This window comes from Misgurnus anguillicaudatus, chromosome 2, assembly GCF_027580225.2.
Source record: "Misgurnus anguillicaudatus chromosome 2, ASM2758022v2, whole genome shotgun sequence".
In the NCBI taxonomy this organism is placed as follows: Eukaryota; Metazoa; Chordata; class Actinopteri; order Cypriniformes; family Cobitidae; genus Misgurnus; species Misgurnus anguillicaudatus.
Window position 1 is genome coordinate 16,927,412 of NC_073338.2, and position 25,901 is coordinate 16,953,312.

Here is a 25,901-nt window from a genome sequence, read left to right on the forward strand (position 1 = left end):
CAAAATATAATTTTATCCTTACAAAATCATTCTTTACAAGGCGTTCAGTTGAATAATAAATAAAGAATGAAGGAGCTTGGAACAGATTGAGCAGCAGGAAGTGATCGCGGTCAAGTTTACACTGTGTGCTTTTCCAGCACTTATGGCAAACAGTTGGCTGACATTAGCTGCTAAGTTGGGACTTTTATTGTTTTCCATGTTTGCTGTTTCAAAATCTGTGTGATAGACTGCATAAAATTTTGTGCTGCATTTGAGCTGCCTTTGCGTGGACATGATGCTCAGATAATCCGGTATTTTCCGTGGCTTGGTTAACTTTTTTGCAACATACTGGTCTGTGATCAGGCAATCAGAGCAGAGTTCAACATTATTATTCATGACACTTTTAAATAAGGTAATAACAGACCATTTCATTCTAAAGGTAAATCCTAGGGTTGTTATTGGACATGTAAAACCATTTCTGAATAATTTTGGCACTTAATAAAACAACACACCTTCTATGTAGATGTCAGAGAACTATTTAACATATTGTTGCAATGTATTCTTTAGTACATTTGAAACTTTAAAATCAAATGTCCTTTATTACCAGTGCGGATTTTTCTCTGCTATTCTGTGTCTATGCATTATCTTCAAGGTTAGTTGATAAGAGGTATGGATGAAACTACTGGAATTCTTGCACCCTGTGTCATCAAAGCACCCGGTGTCATCACACTCTTTTAATGCATGTTTGACAAATTAAAGAAATTGGGTGGGACCCTGCAACCATAAGTGTGAACTGGGGTGGTTTCCCTGACAGGGTGTAGAATTATCCAGGACTAGGCCTTATTTATATTAGGACATTTAAGTAGTTTTTACAAACAAACCTTACAAATAAAAAACAAAAAAGAGTACAGGGAAATTCCCCTCTGCACTAAACTGAGGAAAGAACCTGCAGCAGAATCCTTTGTAAGGAATCAACAGTGCATATAAGGTAAAGTAGACCTTACAAGCAAGATTTGCAGGATTTTAGGGTGTAGTAGACGTTGCCAAGCCTTATGTAAACTGTTTTGATTGGACAAAAGTTTAATCAGAAAGTGAAAGAACATTGAAAACCAGTTCTGTACAGTGGCAGTCTGCTCTTAAAAGTAAGCTTTTTTATTTCTATCAAATACATGTATAGACTAGGACTTTTTTTAGTAAATGTAACTAATATGTTTTTTTAGGCTATTTATATGCAATCATTTTTTCATACGATAAGGGCATATAGCAACTGCTGATTAAAAGTCTTTAAAGCGGCACAATAAATAAAGGGTGGATGACACAGAACGCGTTTAAGGCAGTTGTAAGCATGGCCGTATGAGGTGCGGACCTCGGTAGAATTTTCACATTAAAAAATTTAATTTGAAGTTCTCTGAAGGACTAATTACCTAATTCAAAACGACTCGTATTGGCATCCGCGTATATAAGTTTGGGCAGGTTACTGTATAGTTTAGCGTAAAACTGACAGAAACTGTGACTCAAGCAGCTGTGAGACGCAACACCGGCTGCGCGTGCAGCACAGCATTCGCAGTGTTGCGAGATCGCATTGTGAAAAGTCCTCTTTAGACAATGTTTTAGCAATTAGTGTGCCACTTTGGAAAATGTATTAAGTGAGAATGTGCATGTTACTGTTAGCGATGTCTCTGATGTAAGGTCTGAACTGATTTTTTTCTTTATGGCCTATTTTGTTTGTTTTCGCACTAATATTTGGGAACACGGGTGTCACGGTGTGTATACACCGAAAAAGGAAAACTAAATAAGAACCCAAACGCAGACTAGATATACAAAAATAAACTCTGAATTTATTTCAACTGAACAAAAACACCCACGTGGGGGTAAAGCGGAGGACAACTAAACACTGTGATAAAACACAAACTAAAACAGGAACAACAGGAACAGGTCTGAACATGGAATATACAACAACGATCGCGCACACAACAGAGAACGAGAAGGCATTATAAAGACACCACATCAATGGGGAACAGGTGAACATAATTAATTACGTAAGACACGAGTACATAAGGGAGTAGGGTAAAAGTGACAAGACACTGGGAACACGTGACACAAATACATAATATGAAAACACGTGTTCCCACACAGAACACAATGCTGCCATAATCTTGCCCTCTGAAATAAGACCTGAATTTACCCCCAAGGTCTGACAAGATCACGACAGCAACAAGACACTGGGAACATGTAGAAGCCACACACACAATGTGAATCCACATGCCCCCACACAGAACATAATACTGTCACGGTCCTGTCAGATGCACTCAGACCTACATCTAGCACAGATGTCTGACAAGACCGTGACAACGGGGGACCACCAGCACCTAAACAGTAATCAAATGGCACATCATTCAGTGTGTTAAATTTATATTAAAACATAAAAAAGTATAATTTTCACGCTATGACCCCTTTAAGTTAACTGTTTACACATAGTGTATGCGTACACTCTATGGGGGTGTGATAGAGATATACTACGGTATTAAACAAGCTGAGAAAACGCATAGACTGTATAAAACGGGTCAACGCTATAATGTTAATCGCTGACATGGCAGACTACATCGGTGACAAAAGTACATTGGTACACAAGTACACAATCATAATTTTTGTTTAGGTGATTTATTAATGACTCAGCATCATCTGTATTAAAAAGAAAATAATCACTTTTCTCTACCACCAGACTGTGTGTCGGTGGTGGCAGTGGACCAAACCACTGTGAGGCAAGGGAGGGGGGAATCAAAATGTTTAAAACGTTTTTTTTGTTGTTGCTCCGTTTGCATTTGTATTGTTTTACTTCTTACACAACAATTTAGTTTTAGAAATCATTAAATTATTTTCAATACACATATTTTAATGATATTTTAGGGGGGGCAACCCTCAGATTTGCACCTATGAGTGTTGGGGTTAAAGTCAGGGCTCAACACTCCAGTGTTGTGACTTTCAAACATCATGCACCTAGTTTGTTGTGTAGATGCAGGTGTGTTTGTCTGACAGACAGTGATGTGATGGTGTTAAAACAGCTGTCCTGTATGTAATGGAGCATCAAGGGTTTGAACAGCAGCAGGTGAAAGAGTTTAACAATAACAAACTCTCATACAGAGATATTTATACAATATTTATTTTATACACTAAATATTTTAAACATCTAAAAAATGCATGTACACTTTACGGTATTTAAACACATACAATGCAGATATTTATACACGTTTGTGTTTTTGTGTCCCTCATGTTGAGCTCTGCTGGGTCATTTCTGCTCTTTGTCATGACAGAAGGCAGATGTTTGGTTCATCATTTGCAGCTTTTGTAGAGGTTTGTTACAGTTTAGGCTCAATACTGTAAAACATTAAAGACAAAAATCAGTACCAAACATCACAATAAAACAAAAGCACAAAAGTACATGAGTCATCTGTAATTACATTTTTTTTTCGATTGCTAAACGACAGTGAGCACAACTGGAGCTACATATGCAAAACTCTAACTACAGTCTGCACTACTAACAGTCACCTGAGCTAAACACTTCACATCACCTGCGAAACTCACTTCAAGCAACACAACTTTTAACACATGACTCAAAACAGCTCAGTGCAGCCAAACACAAAGCACAACCCTCACTGAGATAACACACATTGAGAGGAAAAACACTAACATCAAACACCAATACAGAAAATACAAACTTTTCATCTTTACAGTTTCAACAATTTCAGTGACTTCATATAAAGTAATATTTTCTTCAAAGAAAACAGTGACATTCTTTCACATGATTTATTAACATTTTAGAGGTAAATTAAATTATTCAATTCTTTAAGGTAAATGAAGTTTACTTCAATAGTCTGTAGTAATTTACGGAAATACAGTAATGAGAAAAAAGTAGAAACTAAAAGTACATATTGTAATTCAAACAAATAATTGAGGAGGGGCTAATCCTGTGTGTGTGTGTGTGTGTGTGTGTGTGTGTGTCTGGTAATTATCACGTTGGGGGGACCAATTGTCTCCACAAAGATAGGAATACCAGTATTTTGGTGACCTTGTGGGGACATTTTGAGGTCCCCATGATATAACAAGCTTATAAATCAAACAGAATGATGTTTATTGAAAATGTGAAATAGCAGAAAGTTGTTTGTGATGGTTGGAGTTAGGGTTTGGGTAAGGGAATAGAATATACAGTATGTACAGTATAAAATGCATTACGTCTACGGAATGTCCCCACAAAACATGGGATCCAGAATGTGTGTGTGTGTGTGTTCCCTAACAAGTCTAAAACAAGACACCTGCTTAGCCTTTCAGCTGGAATTTCAATCAACAGTGTTTAAAAGGCACAATGCTGAAATCTTTTCAGTTTTGAATGTGTGGTTCACAGTTTTGACAGCAGTGTGTTAGCATTTGAACAAAGTGCCGTAAATCCACAGTGTTGTGCAGGTTGTGGTTAAAGTCATGGGATAAGTGTGTAGAGTTTTGAAAACTGTGTTCAAGCAATGAAAAACAAACTAGAGTTTGGTCCACATGGACTGCTGCTATGCAGTTAGATTTTTGCACATGTGACTCCAGTTGTGCCCACTGGCGTTTAGGAATCGAAAAAACTGTAACTCACAACCAAACCGATTAATAGCCTCATTCACTTCCATAGCAGAAAAAAGAATACCACTGTACTGTATAATGTTTAAGTCTCAGTAGAATTGAATAGATGAAATGAAGTTTCTTAGTACTTTATAAATACAATATATTTGAATAAAATATAAATAATACAAATATTACTCACAGTAGTTTCTCTAGTTTACAGTGTGGATCCTTCAGTAGATCAGAGAGCAGCTTCACTCCTGAATCTCCTGGTTTATTACCGTTCAGATTCAATTCTCTCAGATGTGATGGGTTTGATCTCAGAGCTGAAGCCAAAGCAGCACAACCTTCAGCTCCAATACTGCAGTAAGACAGACTGAAGAGAGAAGAAAAACTCCTCACACTTACAGCAAATAAAGTCATGAATTATAATTATATGTGTGTGACTATTTTGAGCAGCATATAAAAGTAAATATTCATTTACAGATAAAAATAAATGATTTTAAAATAAAACTGTGTGTGTGTGTGTGTGTGTGTGTGTGTGTGTGTGTGCGTGCGTGCGTGCGTGCGTGTGTCTGTGTGTGTGTGTGTGTGTGTGTGTGTGTGTGTCTGTCTGTTTGTGTGATTCTTTCTTTGTGTGTGAGTGTATCTGTGTATATGTGTGTGTGTGTGTGTGTGTGTGTATCTGCATGCATGCGTGTGTGTTTAAAAATTAAATATATGAAGAACATGAAGATATTACTCACTTTAGTTTCTGTAGTTTACAGTGTGGATCCTTCAGTAGATCAGAGAGCAGCTTCACTCCTAAATCTCCTGGTTTATTAAAGTTCAGATTCAATTCTCTCAGATGTGATGGGTTTGATCTCAGAGCTGAAGTCAAAGCAGCACAACCTTCCTCTCCAATACTGCAGTAAGACAGACTGAAGAGAGAAGAAAAACTCCTCACACTTACAGTAAATAAAGTCATGAATTATAATTATATGTGTGTGACTATTTTGAGCAGCATATAAAAGTAAATATTCATTTACAGATAAAAATAAATGATTTTAAAATAAAACTGTGTGTGTGTGTGTGTGTGTGTGTGTGTGTGTGCGTGCGTGTGTGCGTGTGTCTCTGTGTGTGTGTGTGTGTGTGTGTGTGTGTCTGTCTGTGTGTGTGTGTGTGTGTGTGTGTGTGTGTGTGTGTGTGTGTCTGTCTGTGTGTGTGTGTGTGTGTGTGTGTGTGTGTTTCTGTCTGTTTGTGTGATTCTTTCTTTGTGTATGTGTGTATCTGTGTATATGTGTGTGTGTGTGTGTGTGTGTGTGTATCTGCATGCATGCGTGTGTGTTTAAAAATTAAATATATGAAGAACATGAAGATATTACTCACTCTAGTGTCTCTAGTTTACAGTGTTGATCCTTCAGTAGATCAGAGAGCAGCTTCACTCCTGAATCTCTTGGATTATTAAAGTTCAGATTCAATTCTCTCAGATGTGATGGGTTTGATCTCAGAGCTGAAGTCAAAGCAGCACAACCTTCAGCTCCAATACTGCAGTTAGACAGCCTGAAGAGAGAAGAAAAACTCCTCACACTTACAGCAAATAAAGTCATGAATTATAATTATATGTGTGTGACTATTTTGAGCAGCATATAAAAGTAAATATTCATTTACAGATAAAAATAAATGATTTTACAGTTTTTTTCGATTGCTAAACGACAGTGGGCACAACTGGAGCTACATGTGCAAAACTCTAACTACAGTCTGCACTACCAAAAGTCACCTGAGCACAACTCTTAACATATGGCTCAAAACAGCTCCGTGCAGCCAAACACTGAACACAACCCTCACTGAGATAACACACACTGTCACTCACAACACACTGAGAGGAAAAACACTAACATCAAACACCAATACACAAAATACTAACTTTATATCTTTACAGTTTTAACAATTTCAGTGATGTCACACCAAGTAATGTTTTCTTTAAAGAATGATTTATTTATTGATTTATCACATTATTTTTTTAGAACATCATAATTTTTTAAGGTAAATGAAAATTAGCAGTTTGCTTCAGTTGTCTGTTGTAATTTACGGAATTACAGTAATGAGAAAAAAAGGTAGAAACTTAAAGTACATGAAAGGTAATATTATATATAAATTAAATATATATATGAAATTGGAATTTATATTTATATGAAATTGCAATCAGCAGTGTTTGAAAGGCACAAGGATGAAATCTTTTCTGTTTTGAATGTGTGGTTCACAGTTTTGACAGCAGCATTTGAACAAAGTGCTGTAAATTCACAGTGTTGTGCAGGTTGTGTTTAAAGTCATGGGATAAGTGTGTAAAGTTTTGAAAACTGTGTTCAAGCAATTGTGGCAGGGTAGTTAGATCCTCCCTGTAGTGACGTCATGTTATTGGTAGCCTATCGTCCCGCAGAGGAGGTGTGTATAAATGGCTGTTTGGTGCGGGCCGGATGTGCGTCATTTGTTCTGTGCCTGCGCTCTTCCCGTTTACCGGCATTCAACAGAGGTCTGTGGTTAACACACAGCTGTGTGTCTATTCTAGCACCGCTTGTGTCATTGTGGGGGCTCTGTGTACGCTGTAGAGGTAAGCATTTTTAGCTTTAGCGTACGGCTCTATCTGATACCGGATTATGGTATGGTAACACTAGTGCTTGTGTCATTTATAGCCTACTGTAAACAACCGTTACGCGCGGTCTGGCTCGTTACACTGCCTAGTTCCAGGTATGTAAGATTTAATATATAATGCCAGAGGTTTTAGGTGATGTGGTGTGGGGGTCAGCTATGTTTATCTTTACTGCAGCATTCCCGTGTGTTTACCGTTTGAGTTGGGACATCTAATATATGCTGTTTGGCATCTCCTTCATCTCTATCCCGTGGATACTGACGTCAGCTCTGCTTTTTGGTGTGGCAAGCGGCTGCGTTATTTGGTATGTGCGTTTATATTTCCGATTGCTGTTCATAAACCATAATTAGTTTACTAATCATCTTATATTATCTGTTAGGGCTAAGACTGTGCGTGCTGCATTCCCCTACTACATATAGAAGCACGCTGCTGTTTTGTTCCTGCTGGATTTGCTTTCGTTTCTTTTTCTTTATATTTTTTTGCTGTGTGTTTTCATCATTTTGTCCTGAGTGATTTAGCGCGGCCCGATTTTGGAGTTGTTGGTTAAAACCTGCTCCTACTGTGACTGTATTTAAAGATCTTTTCCTCGTACGTTGGGAAATAACGAGTTCGAGGGCCGCGCTCATTCAGATTATCTATTTCTTTATTTTCCCTTTGTGGTGTTTCTCATTTTGGACTGATTCAGAATGCTGAGATGATCTCTTGGACATTGTTGTCTTTAAATTTATTTTCCTTTTCCTTTTTTGTTATTATCTAGCTTTTTAAGCTAGAATTTATTTCTTTTCTTTATGTTGGAAGGGTTTCTTTTGCTCCCCTGCATTTAATAAGTTTTCATTGATTAATTTCTATTGATTTGATTTATTTTGTTTTGTATCACAATTACAGGAGCTGTGTGTCCGACGGCAGTGAGGCTTTCCTTCACCGTGTGCTGTGTTATGCTGTGTGAGCACCACTGATAAAATCACGGGTATTGGAGTGAGTGTGTGTGTGCGTGTGTGCACTTAGTGTGATTCTCCTCTTTTGCTCCCTCTCTTAGCCCATCTGATGCCAATAGGCTACAGCTCTGAATTAAATGTGAATCCTTATTGTGGATTGTGATTTCCAGCTTTAGTAATTGGCTGGGTGACTACTTTTATTTCTGCATTTTAAACTTTTGTACAAATAAACAAATTCTATTTTGCTACCCACGTCTCTTGCTCACTTTGTTCAGTAGAATGAACCTGTGTTCCTTATAACATTTTTAAGTGAACTGTGATTCCCTGGTATAGTCCCAGGGTGGCGTAGTCTATTGTATATCTTTTGAGTGTTGAATATTGCTGTAAAAAGACCACTTTGCCACATTTTGGCGTAGTCGGCAGGGTTCTCACTAAATTGAGCAGAGACGTGGGTGAATATTACTTTACCAGCTGGTATTGCCATTATTTGCTTTTCTTTTTATTTTCACAGGAACAAGACAGCAGCGTAGACTCTTTGAAGGGTCTCTTTGGCCATCTCCCCTGATTGTGTTTCAGGTCCAAATTTTCTTTCTGCCCCGCCTTGCTTGGTGGTAAGTGTTTTACTAAAAGTTAGCTATGGCAGAAGAATTACAAGAACTTCAGGATCTTGTGGCCCAATTAAGAGCTGATAATGAAAGACTTAGACAAGAACAGACTCAAATTGTTATTCCAGGTCCCAGTACAGCTCCAATTTCTACCACCTTACCCTCTGGTGCACAGCAATCTGCTGGTGCAAGTGCCCCATCTACTGAGCGATTTGTGTTTGTTCCCCGAGATAGGAAGTGCCCAAAATTTAGCGGGAGACCCGGTATTACCATAAATGAATGGGTAGAGGAGGCCCAAGCCTGTATGCGGGTTCGCCATTTGTCTAGAGCTGATCAAGCATTCTTTCTTTTTGATCATTTAGAGGGAGAAGCTCGGGATGAGATCAGGTATCGGTCTGAGACAGAGAGGGGGGATCCAGATAAGATAATTCGGGCCTTAAAGGAATTGTATGGGTGTTCTTTGTCATATGTAGCATTGCAACAGGCATTTTTCTCCAGGAGGCAGCAGGAAGGAGAAACACTTTTAGAGTTCTCTATTGCATTGATGGGCCTCTTGGAGGGGGTAAAACAGCAGTCGCCACATGCCATACCAAATGCAGAAGCTCTATTGCGTGACCAGTTTGTCGAGCATGTGCTCGATATTGGTCTTCGTTGGGAACTTAAACAATTAGTCCGCTGTGACCCTACCTCTTCCCTCTTAGATATTCGTAGCGAGGCAATGCGCTGGGAGCAGGAGGGAATGCCTGGGGGTGTGAGAGGGCAAAGTCAGTCCGTACCAGTGGCCTAAGGGGTCCAGTATGCCATACAGGGCGAGTCGCAGGCAGTTTGTTTGAGCTCCCCTCCCAAATCGGAGCTAGCAGAGTTACGGGAAATGTTGAAGGCACAACAAGAACAGTTAAACCAACTTACCCAAGGTTTCGCTCGCTTGCAGGTCCCTAATTCATATAGCCGGTCCCCACGTCACAGTAATATAGTATGTCGGAGGTGCCAACGTTCTGGCCATTTTGCCCGGGAGTGTGATGGAGAACGTGTTCTCCCTCGCTCTCCAGCAGTAGGTACATCTTCGACTGGGGCTAGGCAGTTTCGATCTTCACAGCCGTCGGAAAACTAATCCCCACCGGGCTGCGGAGTCACAGCGCGGATGGGGAGGCATTTGGCTCAAATGTTGTAAACCGTCTAAATTCTGTCTCTCGTTTGGTGTCCTCCTGCCCTCATCTTAATGTGCTCATCGGTGGTGTTCAAGTGCCATGTTTAGTGGATACCGGTTCCATGGTGTCCACGATCACCGAGAGTTGCTTTCACCAGTATTTTGAACCATGGGGGCAGGAGCGTCTTAGGTCTTGTCAATGGTTGCAACTTACCGCGGCGAATGGTCTTGCGATTCCTTATATCGGGTATATGGAGCTCGATGTCGAACTTTGTGGTAAAGTAGTACCGGAGTGTGGAGTGCTGGTTGTCCGAGATCCTCCTGGTGCTACCAGGAACTTTTTGGACAACACGGTACATCCCTTTTTGACTTACCGGCGGTGTCACAGGCCCCTAGCTCCGTCACAAAGGCATTACAACATTGTAGTAAGGTTAGTGTCCAGACCTCTGTTGATCGTGTTGGGGGGGTTAGGGTGCGGGGGCAGGGGGTGTGTCACATTCCAGGTGGTACCATGAAGTTGGTAGCGGCAACCTGTTCAGAACATTATGCTTCCGGTCCCGTGCTGTTTGAGCCTCCAGATGCAGGCTTACCTGCTGGTTTGTTGGCCTCCCCCGCACTGGTTCAAGTGACCCGGGGCACGGTGTATATCCCGGTTGTGAACGTGGGTACCACTGAGGTAATTCTTTACCCCAGGACGTCTTTAGGCACATTGAGTGGTGTCTTTGTCATTAGTTTGCCAGAAGGTATTACTGAAGTAAGGTCCTTAACTGCTACTGTAGGCTCCCATAGTTCCTTGGTCCCCTCTACTGTGGAGGACCAGATTGATGCCATAGATTTGTCAGTTTTGGCAGGGGAAGAGCAAAGCCGGGTCCGGGCCTTGCTTCACAAGTACAAATTTGTGTTTTCAGCCCATGAGGGTGATCTGGGGTGCACTAACCTCTTGTCCCATGATATTCCGCTTCTGGACGATACCCCTGTCAGGCAACGGTACAGGCGTATACCACCTTCGGAATATGAGGTAGTAAAGTCCCACATTAATCAACTTCTTGAGGCACAGGTTATCAGAGAAAGCTGCAGCCCCTATGCATCTCCTATTGTTTTAGTTAAGAAAAGGTACAGTAGTCTACGGATGTGCGTAGACTATCGTCAACTTAATTCTAAGACAAGGAAGGATGCCTTCCCTTTGCCTCGTATTGAGGAGTCCCTTGATGCCCTGACAGGTGCCCGTTGGTTTTCCACTATGGATTTAGCCAGCGGGTACAATCAGGTGCCTGTTACTGAAGCTGACCGGCCTAAGACTGCTTTCTGTACCCCATTTGGCCTATTCGAGTGGAATAGGATGCCATTTGGTCTTTGTAACGCTCCCAGCACCTTCCAACGTCTGATGGAGAGGTTGTTTGGTGACCAACAATGCCAATCTTTGCTCTTGTATCTAGATGACATTGTGGTGTTCTCTTCCTCGGTGGCTCAACATCTGGAGCGTCTGGAAGTGGTCTTGGGTCGGTTAGGGGCTGAAGGACTAAAAGCCAAGTTAGGAAAGTGTGCATTCTTTCAACGTGAGGTAAAGTATTTAGGGCATGTGGTGTCGTCTCAAGGTGTGTCCACAGACCCAAGTAAAATCGAGGTGGTAGCTCAGTGGCGCACTCCTACAAGTCTGTCCGAGTTGCGTTCTTTCCTGGGTTTTGCCAGTTATTACCGCCGTTTTGTGGAGGGGTTTGCCAAGTTGGCGGCCCCTCTGCATAAACTGGTGGCCGAACTGGCAGGTGGCAAGACAAAGAAACGTAGAGAGGTGTGCTTAAATGGTGCCTGGGATGAGATTTGTCAGGATAGTTTTGAAGCCTTAAAGAGGAAACTCACCTCTGCCCCTGTGCTTGCCTACGCAGATTTTACTTTGCCATTTATTCTGGAGGTTGACGCTAGTTTCAGTGGTCTGGGGGCAGTTCTTTCCCAAGAACAGGGAGGAACTGTGCGGCCAATTGCGTATGCCAGCCGCAGTCTTAGGCCCACTGAGCGCAATATGAACAACTATAGCTCTATGAAATTAGAGTTTGTGGCGCTCAAGTGGGCCATGGCCGAAAAGTTCCGGGAATATCTGTTGGGGCACAAATGTGTTGTCTTCACCGACAACAATCCCCTTAGCCATCTAGCATCGGCAAAGCTTGGGGCAACTGAACAGCGTTGGGCAGCACAACTTGCAGCTTTTGACTTTGAGGTGAGGTATCGATCAGGCAGATGTAATAGAAATGCAGATGCTCTGTCGAGGCAGCACCCACCTGACTCTAGTATGTTAGGGGACTTGCTTCCAGGCACTGCAGTTCCTCATGCTGTACAGCAGGGGACGGGTACACGGGAAGCGGTTCAAGCCACTCAAGCGGTGATCACGGCCCTGCCCAGTTATACCGCTGCAGATTTGAGCTCTTTGCAACAGGCGGACCCCGTGATTAATGAAATTTTGCCCTTTGGGAAACGAAAGGTGTTCCCTAGAGCAGAAGAACGCAGACGATTGTCTAGGCTGGGGTTGATCCTGCTCCGTCAGTGGGATCGGTTCGTGGAGAGAGAGGGCGTATTGTATCGACGAGTGTTCCGCTCTGATGGAGGTGAGGAACGTTTTCAATTGGTTTTACCCACTACCTTAAAGTCTGAGGTTTTGAGGCAGCTTCATCAGGAGCATGGGCACCAGGGGAATGAGCGTACCACTGAGTTGGTACAGCAGCGGTGCTATTGGCCTGGACTGTCCTCAGAGGTGGCACGATGGTGCCAGGAGTGTGAAAGGTGCCAAGTCGCTAAGCATGGGGGTCCCACCGCCCGTAGTTTTATGGGCCATTTGATGGCTTCAAGACCTAACGAGATCGTAGCCATCGACTTTACTGTGCTTGAACCCTCTCGTTCAGGAACTGAAAATGTCATTGTGATGACTGATGTTTTCACGAAGTACACCATGGCTGTCCCCACTCGGGATCAACGGGCAGAGACTGTGGCCCAGGTCCTGGTGGCCGAGTGGTTTTACAAGTTTGGGGTCCCTGGTCGGATTCATTCCGATCAGGGCCGTAACTTTGAATCCTCTCTCATCCAGCAACTCTGTCAGTTGTACAAGGTCGAGAAGTCTCGCACTACTCCTTACCATCCGGCCGGTAACGGCCAGTGCGAGCGCTTCAATAGGACGTTGCATAATCTCCTCCGCACATTGCCTGTTTCTCGGAAGAGGGACTGGGTGTCTTGCCTTCCGCAAGTACTTTTCTGCTACAATACCACCCCGCATCAGACCACTGGTGAGTCCCCATATTTTCTGATGTTTGGGCAAGAACCACGGCTCCCAGTTGACTTTTTGCTGGGCAGAGTCCAGGAGCTAGGGGTAGGTAATGTTCATGAGTGGGTGGTGGAACATCAAACTAGGCTCCATGTGGCCTTTGAAGGGGCACGTGATCGGCTTAGGGTTGCAGCGGAGAGACGTAAAACACATCATGATCAGAATGTGCGGTGTGTGTCGCTTGAGGAGGGCCAGTTGGTTTACCTCCGGGAGTGTGGCATGAGAGGTCGCCATAAGATCCAAGACTTGTGGAGCCCAGTTGTGTATAAGATAGTGAAGGCACCTGCTGCAGGGGGTTCAGTATATACAATTGCACCGGTTGATGATTTAAGTAAGGTAAGGCATGTTCATCGCTCTTTGTTGAAGGCTAAGATTTTAGGGGACCGTCCAGTTTCGAGCCCTCAGGATAGGCCTTTGGCTGAGGGGGCACTGTCTTTAGAGGATGAGCCAGAAGAGGGTGATCTGCTAATGTTTGTGCCTGAAACCCCCCAGGCTCAGAGTCTGGCTGTTAATGATTTAGCCCCTGCTGCTGTTCATGCTCCCTTGAATGTCTCGGACCCTTGTCCCCCTGGGACGGTACCTGTGATACCAGTAGCCCAAGGACAGCACCGTTCTGGGGAAATGGGTCTCCCTTCGGGATTTGTTACTGTGTCTGCAGGCCAACCAGGTACTGAGGTAATGGCTTTGCGGAGGTCAACGAGGCCCAGAGCAGGCCAGCACTCGAATGTCCATCACCTGCCACGGTCAGTGGAAGTGCCTGGTGAGGCTGTGCCCCTAGGTGGGTCTTTTTCTAGTGGGATTTCTGCCATTTTCAGGCCTTGGAACTGATAAGGGGAATTGTGGGGTTGCCGTATTCTATCGTCGGGGCGACAATACAAAAAGTAGGGGTAGATTGTGGCAGGGTAGTTAGATCCTCCCTGTAGTGACGTCATGTTATTGGTAGCCTATCGTCCCGCAGGGAGGTGTGTATAAATGGCTGTTTGGTGCGGGCCGGATGTGCGTCATCTGTTCTGTGCCTGCGCTCTTCCCGTTTACCGGCATTCAACAGAGGTCTGTGGTTAACACACAGCCGTGTGTATATTCTAGCACCGCTTGTGTCATTGTGGGGGCTTTGTGTACGTTGGAGAGGTAAGCATTTTTAGCTTTAGCGTTCGGCTCTATCTAATACCGGATTATGGTATGGTAACACTAGTGCTTGTGTCATTTATAGCCTACTGTAAACAACCGTTACGCGCGGTCTGGCTCGTTACACTGCCTAGTTCCAGGTATGTAAGATTTAATATATTGCCAGAGGTTTTAGGTGATGTGGTGTGGGGGTCAGCTATGTTTATCTTTACTGCAGCATTTACGTGTGTTTACCGTTTGAGTTGGGACATCTAATATATGCTGTTTGGCATCTCCTTCATCTCTATCCCGTGGATACTGACGTCAGCTCTGCTTTTTGGTGTGGCAAGCGGCTGCGTTATTTGGTATGTGCGTTTATATTTCCGATTGCTGTTCATAAACCATAATTAGTTTACTAATCATCTTATATTATCTGTTAGGGCTAAGACTGTGCGTGCTGCATTCCCCTACTACATATAGAAGCACGCTGCTGTTTTGTTCCTGCTGGATTTGCTTTCGTTTCTTTTTCTTTATATTTTTGCTGTGTGTTTTCATCATTTTGTCCTGAGTGATTTAGCGCGGCCCGATTTTGGAGTTGTTGGTTAAAACCTGCTCCTACTGTGACTGTATTTAAAGATCTTTTCCTCGTGCGTTGGGAAATAACGAGTTCGAGGGCCGCGCTCATTCAGATTATCTATTTCTTTATTTTCCCTTTGTGGTGTTTCTCATTTTGGACTGATTCAGAATGCTGAGATTTTCTCTTGGACATTGTTGTCTTTAAATTTATTTTCCTTTTCCTTTTGTGTTATTATCTAGCTGTTTAAGCTAGAATTTATTTCTTTTCTTTATGTTGGAAGGGTTTCTTTTGCTCCCCTGCATTTAATAAGTTTTCATTGATTAATTTCTATTGATTTGATTTATTTTGTTTCGTATCACAATTACAGGAGCTGTGTGTCCGACGGCAGTGAGGCTTTCCTTCACCGTGTGCTGTGTTATGCTGTGTGAGCACCACTGATAAAATCACGGGTATTGGAGTGAGTGTGTGTGTGCGTGTGTGCACTTAGTGTGATTCTCCTCTTTTGCTCCCTCTCTTAGCCCATCTGATGCCAATAGGCTACAGCTCTGAATTAAATGTGAATCCTTATTGTGGATTGTGATTTCCAGCTTTAGTAATTGGCTGGGTGACTACTTTTATTTCTGCATTTTAAACTTTTGTACAAATAAACAAATTCTATTTTGCTACCCACGTCTCTTGCTCACTTTGTTCAGTAGAATGAACCTGTGTTCCTTATAACATTTTTAAGTGAACTGTGATTCCCTGGTATAGTCCCAGGGTGGCGTAGTCTATTGTATCTCTTTTGAGTGTTGAATATTGCTGTAAAAAGACCACTTTGCCACACAATGAAAAACGAACTAAAGTTTGGTCCACATGAACTGCTGCTGTGCAGACTGTAGTTAGAGTTTTGCACATGTGACTCCAGTTGTGCCCACTGGCGTTTAGCAATCGAAAAAAACTGTAAAATAAATCTGTGTGTGTGTGTGTGTGTGTGTGCGTGCGTCTGTGTGTGTGTGTGTGTCTGTCTGTCTGTCTGAGTGTGTGTGTGTCTTTCTGTGTGCGTGTGAGTGTTTGGGTCTGTTTTGTGTGTGTGTGTGTGTGTGTGTGTGTGTGTGTGTGTGTGTGTGTGTGTGTGTGTGTGTGTGTGCGTGTGTGTGTGCATGCATGCGTGTGTGTTTAAAAATTGAATATATGAAGAACATGAAGATATTACTCACTCTAGTGTCTCTAGTTTACAGTGTGGATCCTTCAGTAGATCAGAGAGCAGCTTCACTCCTGAATCTCCTGGATTATTATCGTTCAGATTCAATTCTCTAAGATGTGATGGGTTTGATCTCAGAGCTGAAGCCAAAGCAGCAAAACCATCAGATCCAATGCTGCAGTTCCACAGACTGAAGAGAGAAGAAAAACTCCTCAAACTTACAGCAAATAAAGTCATGAATTATAATTATATGTGTGTGACTATTTTGAGCAGCATATAAAAGTAAATATTCATTAACAGATAAAAATAAATGATTTTAAAATAAAACTGTGTGTGTGTGTCTGTCTGTGTGTGTGTGTGTGTGTGTGTGTGTGTGTGTGTGTGTGTGTGTGTGTGTGTGTGTGTCTGTGTGTCTGTGTGTGTGTGTGTCTGTGTGTGTGTCTGTCTCTGTGTGTGTGTGTGTGTGTGTGTGTGTGTGTGTGTGTGTGTGTCTGTCTGTGTGTGTGTCTGTCTCTGTGTGTGTGTGTGTGTGTGTGTGTGTGTGTGTGTGTGTGTGTCTGTCTGTGTGTGTGTCTGCCTCTGTGTGTGTGTGTGTGTGTGTGTGTGTGTGTGTGTGTGTGTGTGTGAGTGTGAGTGTGTGTGTGTGCATGCATGCATGCATGCGTGTCTGTTTAAAAAATCAATATATGAATAAAATGAAGATATTACTCACTCTAGTTTCTTTAGTTTACAGTCTGGATCCTTCAGTAGATCAGAGAGCAGCTTCACTCCTGAATCTCCTGGATTATTATTGTTCAGATTCAATTCTCTCAGATGTGATGGGTTTGATCTCAGAGCTGAAGTCAAAGCAGCACAACCTTCATCTCCAATACTGCAGTCAGACAGACTGAAGAGAGAAGAAAAACTCCTCACACTTACAGTAAATAAAGTCATGAATTATAATTATATGTGTGTGACTATTTTGAGCAGCATATAAAAGTAAATATTCATTTACAGATAAAAATAAATGATTTTAAAATAAAACTGTGTGTGTGTCTGTCTCTGTGTGTGTGTGTGTGTGTGTGTGTGTGTGTGTGTGTGTGTCTGTCTGTGTGTGTGTCTGTGTGTGTGTCTGTCTCTGTGTGTGTGTGTGTGTGTGTGTGTGTGTCTGCATTTGTGTGTGTGCATGCATGCGTGTGTGTTTAAAAATGGAATATATGAAGAACATGAAGATATTACTCACTCTAGTTTCTCTAGTTTACAGTGTGGATCCTTCAGTAGATCAGAGAGCAGCTTCACTCCTGAATCTCCTGGTTTATTACCGTTCAGATTCAATTCTCTCAGATGTGATGGGTTTGATCTCAGAGCTGAAGCCAAAGCAGCACAACCTTCATCTCCAATACTGCAGTTAGACAGACTGAAGAGAGAAGAAAAACTCCTCACACTTACAGCAAATAAAGTCATGAATTATAATTATATGTGTGTGACTATTTTGAGCAGCATATAAAAGTAAATATTCATTTACAGATAAAAATAAATGATTTTAAAATAAAACTGTGTGTGTGTGTCTGTCTGTGTGTGTGTCTGTGTGTGTGTGTGTCTGTGTGTGTGTGTGTCTGTCTCTGTGTGTGTGTGTGTGTGTGTGTGTGTGTGTGTGTGTGTGTGTGTGCATGCATGCATGCATGTGTGTTTAAAAATTGAATATATGAAGAACATGAAGATATTACTCACTCTAGTGTCTCTAGTTTACAGTCTGGATCCTTCAGTAGATCAGAGAGCAGCTTCACTCCTGAATCTCCTGGATTATTATAGTTCAGATTCAATTCTCTCAGATGTGATGGGTTTGATCTCAGAGCTGAAGCCAAAGCAGCACAACCTTCATCTCCAATATCACAGCAACAAAGCCTACAGACAGAAGGAGAAAAACTCGCACTTAAAAAGGGCTATGGCATGAAAATCTGACTTTTTCCATGTTTTAATGCTGTAATTGGGTTCCCAGTGCTTCTATCAACCTAGAAAATGTGAAAAAGACCAACCCAGTAACTTAGTTTTGGTAAACCATTCTCTACAAGTACATACAAAAATAGGTCGTTGAAATTTGTCCCTATTTATGTTGTCATAAGGAGCTCTTATTAGAATAATACCGCCCCCTTAATCTGCACTATCCAACCACTGCACTGCCATTTAGTGCAGAGAAAAAGAGAGAGAAAAGAAGGACTTGACAGCACAATTGAGTTTGAATTACAACAAACCACCATCATTGTGATCAGTGTTTGCACTTCATCCGCTCATTTGCATTTAAAAAAACACACCCAAAACGACACATTTTTGCTCAAGCCTACAAGGTTGCAATGCTAACATTTTCATGCTATGACCCCTTTAAAAAAAAAACAGGTAAAACGCCTGTAAAACATAAATACGGGAAATTCCTTTATATTTTATACAGAACTTTGTCCGTTTTTTTATGGATTTTTTTTAGAGTGTATGATAAGCAACATGATATGAAGATGATTCTGATCAACTTTGATAAAGATCTTTAATGAATTTACATGATACAAAAACACATTTAACTTTACTGGTTTAAGGATTTTCTTACTGTAATATCTCCAGTTTACAGTTTGTATTCTTCAGTCCATCAGAGAGCAGCTTCACTCCTGAATCCTGCAGGTTATTGACATTCAGGTTGAGTTCTCTCAGACTTGAGGAGTTTGAGCTGAGCACTGAAGCCAATGCTGAACAACTTTTCTCTGTGAGATTACAGCGACTTAGACTGAAAGAGAAATAGCAAGATGTAATTGAAACAACTTGAAAAGTGCAAATGAAACTCTACACCAAGATGAAAAACACTGCAGGTGAGTCGAACAGTTTCTCCCTTTAACACTGATATATAACTGACAGAATCTGTTTGTCTTCTGTCACCACCATAATTATGGGCTACAGACATTTTACACCACACAAACTTACAAAGCAATATTCCCAGTGTTAGATTTCCACTGCTGTCTATATGAGATCACACTACTGAGTGTAAAAGTGCCATTGAAGCAGTGTTTATGTCAATTAAATAATGGAGTGATTAATGAAGTAATGAATGAGCATTAATGACATCTACTGTTGAAAAACAGAATTATTGAAGGACAGAAAACAACAACAACAGCGCAGGGGCTTCTTGAGCTCCCGGTTTTATGAGGTTTTATTAGTATCTTCTCTGCTTCGCTGGCCACAGTAAGGAATATTGCAGGGAACATTGAATGTGTGCAAGCGTGTTTCTGAGGTATAATAGCAAAGTATGACGAAATTAATAGCAAGTATGACGTCCCTGCTGAAAGAAACAGCATACCAGCAAGACCAGCATATGTTGTGTTTTGGTGCTAGTTTGCTAGTGAACACCAGCACCAAACCAGCATCAGCACCAGCTATACCAGCACTAGTACCAGCATCCCATGCTGGTTATACCAGCAAGACCAGCATATGTTGTGTTTTGGTGCAGGTATGCTGGTGACCACCAGTTAAACCAGCATCAAACCAGCATAGACCAGCATAATTCCCGTGCTGTTTTTTTTCAGCAGGGGTAAAACCATCACAGAACCTAAAGACTGAGCTGGGAAGGATGGGACTTATGAGGACAATGCCTTGGCAGTGGAATACTGTATATGCCGGCTCAGAGGTAAGAGGAAGTGGTGTGTTCAGAGGCAGAAGAGAGGCTAGCAAGCAGGCCTGCTGGCTAAGCTAAAGACTAACAACAATAGACTGGTGATTCCGTCCCTTTTTCTAGCTTCTAGTTAATGTTTGGGCGTTGGACAACAAAATGGATTTATTAAGGCTGCGGATTAATATGTACAAGGAGATGAGGAACTGTTGCGTGTTTCTAGTGATGGAACCCTGGCTTAATGACAACGTACCAGATTCGGCGCTCCAGATTAGCGGCATGCTACTCCACCAGGCCGACAGGAGTCGGTTGTCGGGGAAGACTCGAGGAGGTGGACGCGTGTATATCAACGAAGGTTGGTGCACTAAATGTTCCATTATTAGCACTTACTGCTCTGGAAATGTTGAATATATGACCATCAAATGCCCCCAAGTGAGAGTTTACACCGGTGTTTATTGTTGTTTACATTCCCCCGAGCGCAGAAGCTAGTGAAGCATTTGAGGAAATAAATGGAAACATAGTCTCTCTTCAAAAAAGCACCCTGACGTGTTTTATGTGATTTCTGGAGATTTTAACCATGTCAATTTTGATGGACATTACACCAGGGTTGTAGTCGAGTCAAAGCTGAGTCCGACTTGTGTCTGTGTCAATCACGCTGTGTTAATTGAATTAATTGATTTCACCTGCAGTGTGTTAAAGGACAAGTTCGGTATTTTACACTTAAAGCCCTGTTTTCAGATTGTTTATGATGAAATAGAACGGTTTTGACTGAAATTTCGACATACAGTCTTGTTCAAAATAATAGCAGTACAATGTGACTAACCAGAATAATCAAGGTTTTTAGTATATTTTTTATTGCTACGTGGCAAACAAGTTACCAGTAGGTTCAGTAGATTCTCAGAAAACAAACAAGACCCAGCATTCATGATATGCACGCTCTTAAGGCTGTGCAATTGGGCAATTAGTTGAAAGGGGTGTGTTCAAAAAAATAGCAGTGTCTACCTTTGACTGTACAAACTCAAAACTATTTTGTACAAACATTTTTTTTTCTGGGATTTAGCAATCCTGTGAATCACTAAACTAATATTTAGTTGTATGACCACAGTTTTTTAAAACTGCTTGACATCTGTGTGGCATGGAGTCAACCAACTTGTGGCACCTCTCAGCTGTTATTCCACTCCATGATTCTTTAACAACATTCCACAATTCATTCACATTTCTTGGTTTTGCTTCAGAAACAGCATTTTTGATATCACCCCACAAGTTCTCAATTGGATTAAGGTCTGGAGATTGGGCTGGCCACTCCATAACATTAATTTTGTTGGTTTGGAACCAAGCCTTTGCCCGTTTACTAGTGTGTTTTGGGTCATTGTCTTGTTGAAACAACCATTTCAAGGGCATGTCCTCTTCAGCATAGGGCAACATGACCTCTTCAAGTATTTTAACATATGCAAACTGATCCATGATCCCTGGTATGCGATAAATAGGCCCAACACCATAGTAGGAGAAACATGCCCATATCATGATGCTTGCACTTTCATGCTTCACTGTCTTCACTGTGTACTGTGGCTTGAATTCAGAGTTTGGGGGTCGTCTCACAAACTGCCTGTGGCCCTTGGACCCAAAAAGAACAATTTTACTCTCATGAGTCCACAAAATGTTCCTCCATTTCTCTTTAGGCCAGTTGATGTGTTCTTTGGCAAATTGTAACCTCTTCTGCACATGCCTTTTTTTTAACAGAGGGACTTTGCGAGGGATTCTTGAAAATAGATTAGCTTCACACAGACGTCTTCTAACTGTCACAGTACTTACAGGTAACTCCAGACTGTCTTTGATCATCCTGGAGGTGATCATTGGCTGAGCCTTTGCCATTCTGGTTATTCTTCTATCCATTTTGATGGTTGTCTTCCGTTTTCTTCCACGTCTCTCTGGTTTTGCTCTCCATTTTAAGGCATTGGAGATCATTTTAGCTGAACAGCCTATCATTTTTTGCACCTCTTTATAGGTTTTCCCCTCTCCAATCAACTTTTTAATCAAAGTACGCTGTTCTTCTGAACAATGTCTTGAACGACCCATTTTCCTCAGCTTTCAAATGCATGTTCAACAAGTGTTGGCTTCATCCTTAAATAGGGGCCACCTGATTCACACCTGTTTCTTCACAAAATTGATGACCTCAGTGATTGAATGCCACACTGCTATTTTTTTGAACACAACCCTTTCAACTAATTCAACTAATTGCCCAATTGCACAGCCTTAAGAGCGTGCAGATCATGAATGCTGGGTCTCATTTGTTTTCTGAGAATCTACTGAACCTACTGGTAACTTGTTTGCCACGTAGCAATAAAAAATATACTAAAAACCTTGATTATTCTGGTTAGTCACATTGTACTGCTATTATTTTGAACAAGACTGTATGTGGCTGCCCCGAGAATTTTTGGGTGTTTTTATGTTTCACCTCCCACCTCTACAAAGGGTGTATAGGTGCACTGGAACAATCCTTCCTAAAATGCATTAAACTTTTGTTTACAAAGAAAAAAAACGCACTAATACAGGACCTTGTTGTATTAGTGACGTGATTACAGGAAGCGAGCGGAGTGGCGGAGTCGCAGAAGCCCCTCCCATGAGGCGTATTTCCGCGTGAATTTCTCTAATGACTAGAATTTCACACGCAGATCAAGCGAGTGAACTCAAATGTTCAAGCGTCCAACTACGCGTGAATAGCGTGTTTTTGACGCCCCTACTGCGGCTGGTGTAAATGCAACATAATTAGAGTCAATTGGATACTTAAGTGATCATTTAAGTGATGATTTTTTGATTATTGAAAACACCTGATAATGAGCAGAATCAATGAAGGAAAGAGAAACACAAGAACTACAACTGACTTCCAGCCACTGCACAACTCAAAAGTCTGTTTTGTCTGTTATTAAAAGGCTTTATTTGTTTGTAGTATGTTCAGTAAGAATAAAAAACCCTCAAAATGAAGTATGAACAAAATGCAGATAGGAGTTTTCCTTACTCAAACATATTCGCAGGGCAGAAAGAAATATGATTGGTTCACAAAAATGACCAATCAAAGTGCTCGTTACTGGTTTAAGCCCTCAAGGAGCCTTCAAGGCAGCTTCTGCAGTGAAGCAGTTCGAGCTCACCATTGGTCAGGTGAGCAGCGCAGATATGGTAAGATAGTAAGATCCGGGTTGTGTGATTCACTTGACTCACTTGGTCAAAATCTCCCAATCGTTATTTCATACTAATGCCAACCGGAGCAGGTCCGTTCTGGAGCTTATGCTATCAGGGAAGCAACTCAGATCACGCATACAGCTACGATTCTGTGACTTCTCTGCTCGCAAAAATAGGGCTCATGTGACCTCAGGAACTCCTAAAACACTTGCATGTCCGTGGTAACATTATCAATAACATAATTTTAAAAGTTTGGTATGTTTAGTTTCATAATGACAAATATATCAACACCACATTTAGAAGATGTCAGGCTTTGTTGACTTGGAAGTGGGAGGAACGTGTCCTGTTTCAGATTGATAGTCAGTGGGTTAATAACACGAGCAAGGCTCGTTTCTCCTAGTCCAGGATTCAAGCTCTGAGTTGAGTCACTCTCTGTGTGAATCCCAGAGTCGCCGACCAACGCAGCGTCGCGTGCACGCATCCCTTTGTACTCGGAGCTGCGATCCGGAATAGCAGCTTGTGGCTCACTAAGTCCCCCCAGTCGACATTTGGTGATGTAAGTTAACTCGATGTTGCAAGTTATAGAACTTATGGCAGCTTATGTAGAGTTATTTCTAATAGGAACAAGATTAACAGAACAATCACTTCTTGTGACTTCCTTCAACAAAACAAACTCGAGTTATTTGCTTCACATGTCATTACGCCAATTCTACGTCATTGCATGTGTGCATATGCTCCACACTCCCGTCCTGTAGGTGGCGGAAATGCACCTTTCAGTGGGTTTGCCAACCGCCATAAAAAAATAAAAGAAGAAAGCACATGTGCAGAGCGTCTCAGTTTCAGTTATCCATCCGATCAAGTGTATACATGTCCTTTTGAGCGGATAACAAAAGGTATAAACCACTCCTAACAAGTAGCTGCGTTTACATGGACATTTGTAATCTGTTTAAATGATCAATCTGAATAAAAATGCTCCATGTAAACACCTCAATCGGACTAAACAGTGTCAATCTGATTAAAAATCTAATCCGCTTGTTAGGGGTGGTTTATACCTTTTGTGATCCGCTCAAAAGGACATGTATACACTTGATCGGATGGATAACTGAAACTGGGACACTCTGCGCATGTGCCATCTTTTCTTTTTTTAATGGCGGTTGGCAAACCCACTGAAATGCGCATTTCTGCCACCTACAGGACGGGAGTGTGGCGCATATTCACACGTGCAATGACGTAGAATTGCCGTAATGACATGTGACGCAAATAACTCGAGTTTCTTTTGTTGAAGAGAGTCACAAGAAGTGATTGTCTTGTTAATCTTGTTCCTATTATCCTTCCAATTCCCCATAAAGTGATACAAGACAGCGTTGTCCGGTCAGTCCATGATTAATTCTCTGATCCACAAACGCGTGTGTTTGGACTCGCTCTCGCGATTGGTCTCTCTGCAGCACTGCGTGAAGTAAAATACTCTTTTTGGGCACACGTGAATGGGTGTTTTTGCTGCTGCTTTATAATCAGTGAGGCACAAAGCAAATCTTGAAACAGCGTGAAACTATATTTGTGCAATGTGCGCATCTCAAATGATCAAATCTGATGTAAATCTTGTGTCATATAAACACGCACATCAATCCGATCACATTATTAAGTGTTCATGTAAACGCTATGATAGGATTTATTAATCGAAAGGATTTTAATCCGATGGAGGCAAAATGTGTCCATGTAAACGTAGCTAAGCGGATTAGATTTTTAATCAGATTGGCACTTTTTAGTCCGATTGAGGTGTTTACATGGAGCATTTTTATTCAGATTGATCATTTAAACGGATTACAAATGTAAACGCAGCTATTGTTACTCGCGACTAGCTTTCACCCTACCTCATTAAAGAGGGGTTTGCCCAAGAGTCAGTTCTATAGATTAAGAAGGATTTGTCACTCTGATACAGATTTTATTGAGAAGTCAACGACAATGAAAATGAAATTCCTAGAAAGAGGATATCCTGCCGAATGGATTGATGAAGCATTTGATACTACTCTTCATAATACACATGCTCAACTATTAAAGAAGAGGACTAAAAAGGTTAAGAAACATTTGTTCACTTTCATTACAACTCATTCAGACAAATCTTACTTAATTAGATCTATTTTCAAAAAACATTGGCATCTTTTGTCATCTGATCCTGAGCTTAGTTCTATTTTCCAAAATCCTCCATTGATAGTGTACAAACGAGCTAAGAATTTAAAAGACCATCTAGTACATGCTCGGTTTTAGAGCTGCACACAGTCCTTCACAGAAAATTATTAGTCCATTACAAAATGAAAATTACTGGTGTGGTAATTGTGTCCAATGTAATAACACGAAAAAAATATAATTGTTTTGTCATCCTAGAACTGGGAAAAAAATTCTACATTAATTCTATGATAACTTGTGCCTTTATGTGTTATGAGAGCCAGATTGTCTCTCTCTGCTAGCCTACACAGGTGTCTCTCATCTGTCACTATCCGGACTACATTACCCATCATCCCTTGCCCGCCCAGTTCCTCACCACACCTGTTTCCTGTTTTTAATCACCTGGACTATTTAAACCATTCTCACACTCACACTGTGAAGTCTTGTAAGCCTTGTCTACAGTTCTGAGCGTATTCATCCAGTTTCTCTGTTCTACCTTGTGTTTTGATCTGTGCTGTTTTTTTGTGTTTTGTGATTGTTCTCTGCCTGCCCTGACCCACGCCTGGATTATTGACTACTGATTTTGGATTGCCTTTGATGTTGTTGCTTGCCTGGTGTATGACCCTTGCCTGTATTGTGGATTTCTCTTCAATACAACCAGCATTTGGATCTAACCGGTTTACACGCTCATTACAGAAGACTTTGCCACGACAAGATTTACATAGGGAGGTGGGGTAAAGCTATTTTTATTAGTGCTTCTCAGTGATTTTAGTCCTGTCAGAATGCTCCATGTCAGTAATCATTACGGACAATGTCAGTAAAGATTACTGCGACTTTTACCTTCTGTCAAAAGGTCCGGAAAAATTACCTCAGGTAA

At 41.6% G+C, this 25,901-nt stretch overlaps 2 protein-coding genes across 2 annotated transcripts in view; one reads left to right on the forward strand and one right to left on the reverse strand.

The window, feature by feature from the left end:
* The window catches only part of LOC129441882 (uncharacterized), a 429,034-nt gene that overhangs the window by 364,550 nt on the left and 38,583 nt on the right, over nucleotides 1–25,901 (reverse strand). The window contains exons 7-14 of the mRNA XM_073858135.1: nucleotides 18,635–18,808; nucleotides 17,770–17,943; nucleotides 17,282–17,455; nucleotides 16,772–16,945; nucleotides 16,076–16,249; nucleotides 5,944–6,117; nucleotides 5,322–5,495; nucleotides 4,778–4,951 (exon numbers count right to left, since the gene is read on the reverse strand). Of these exons, the coding sequence (XP_073714236.1) occupies nucleotides 4,778–4,951; nucleotides 5,322–5,495; nucleotides 5,944–6,117; nucleotides 16,076–16,249; nucleotides 16,772–16,945; nucleotides 17,282–17,455; nucleotides 17,770–17,943; nucleotides 18,635–18,808 (1,392 nt within the window). The remainder of the gene's footprint in view (nucleotides 1–4,777; nucleotides 4,952–5,321; nucleotides 5,496–5,943; nucleotides 6,118–16,075; nucleotides 16,250–16,771; nucleotides 16,946–17,281; nucleotides 17,456–17,769; nucleotides 17,944–18,634; nucleotides 18,809–25,901) is intronic.
* Nucleotides 1,087–25,901, forward strand: part of LOC129441899 (interferon-induced protein 44-like) — a 118,240-nt gene continuing 93,425 nt past the window's right edge. Inside the window, exon 1 of the mRNA XM_055201666.2 lies at nucleotides 1,087–1,121. The gene's annotated coding sequence lies outside the window, so the exon portion shown is untranslated. The remainder of the gene's footprint in view (nucleotides 1,122–25,901) is intronic.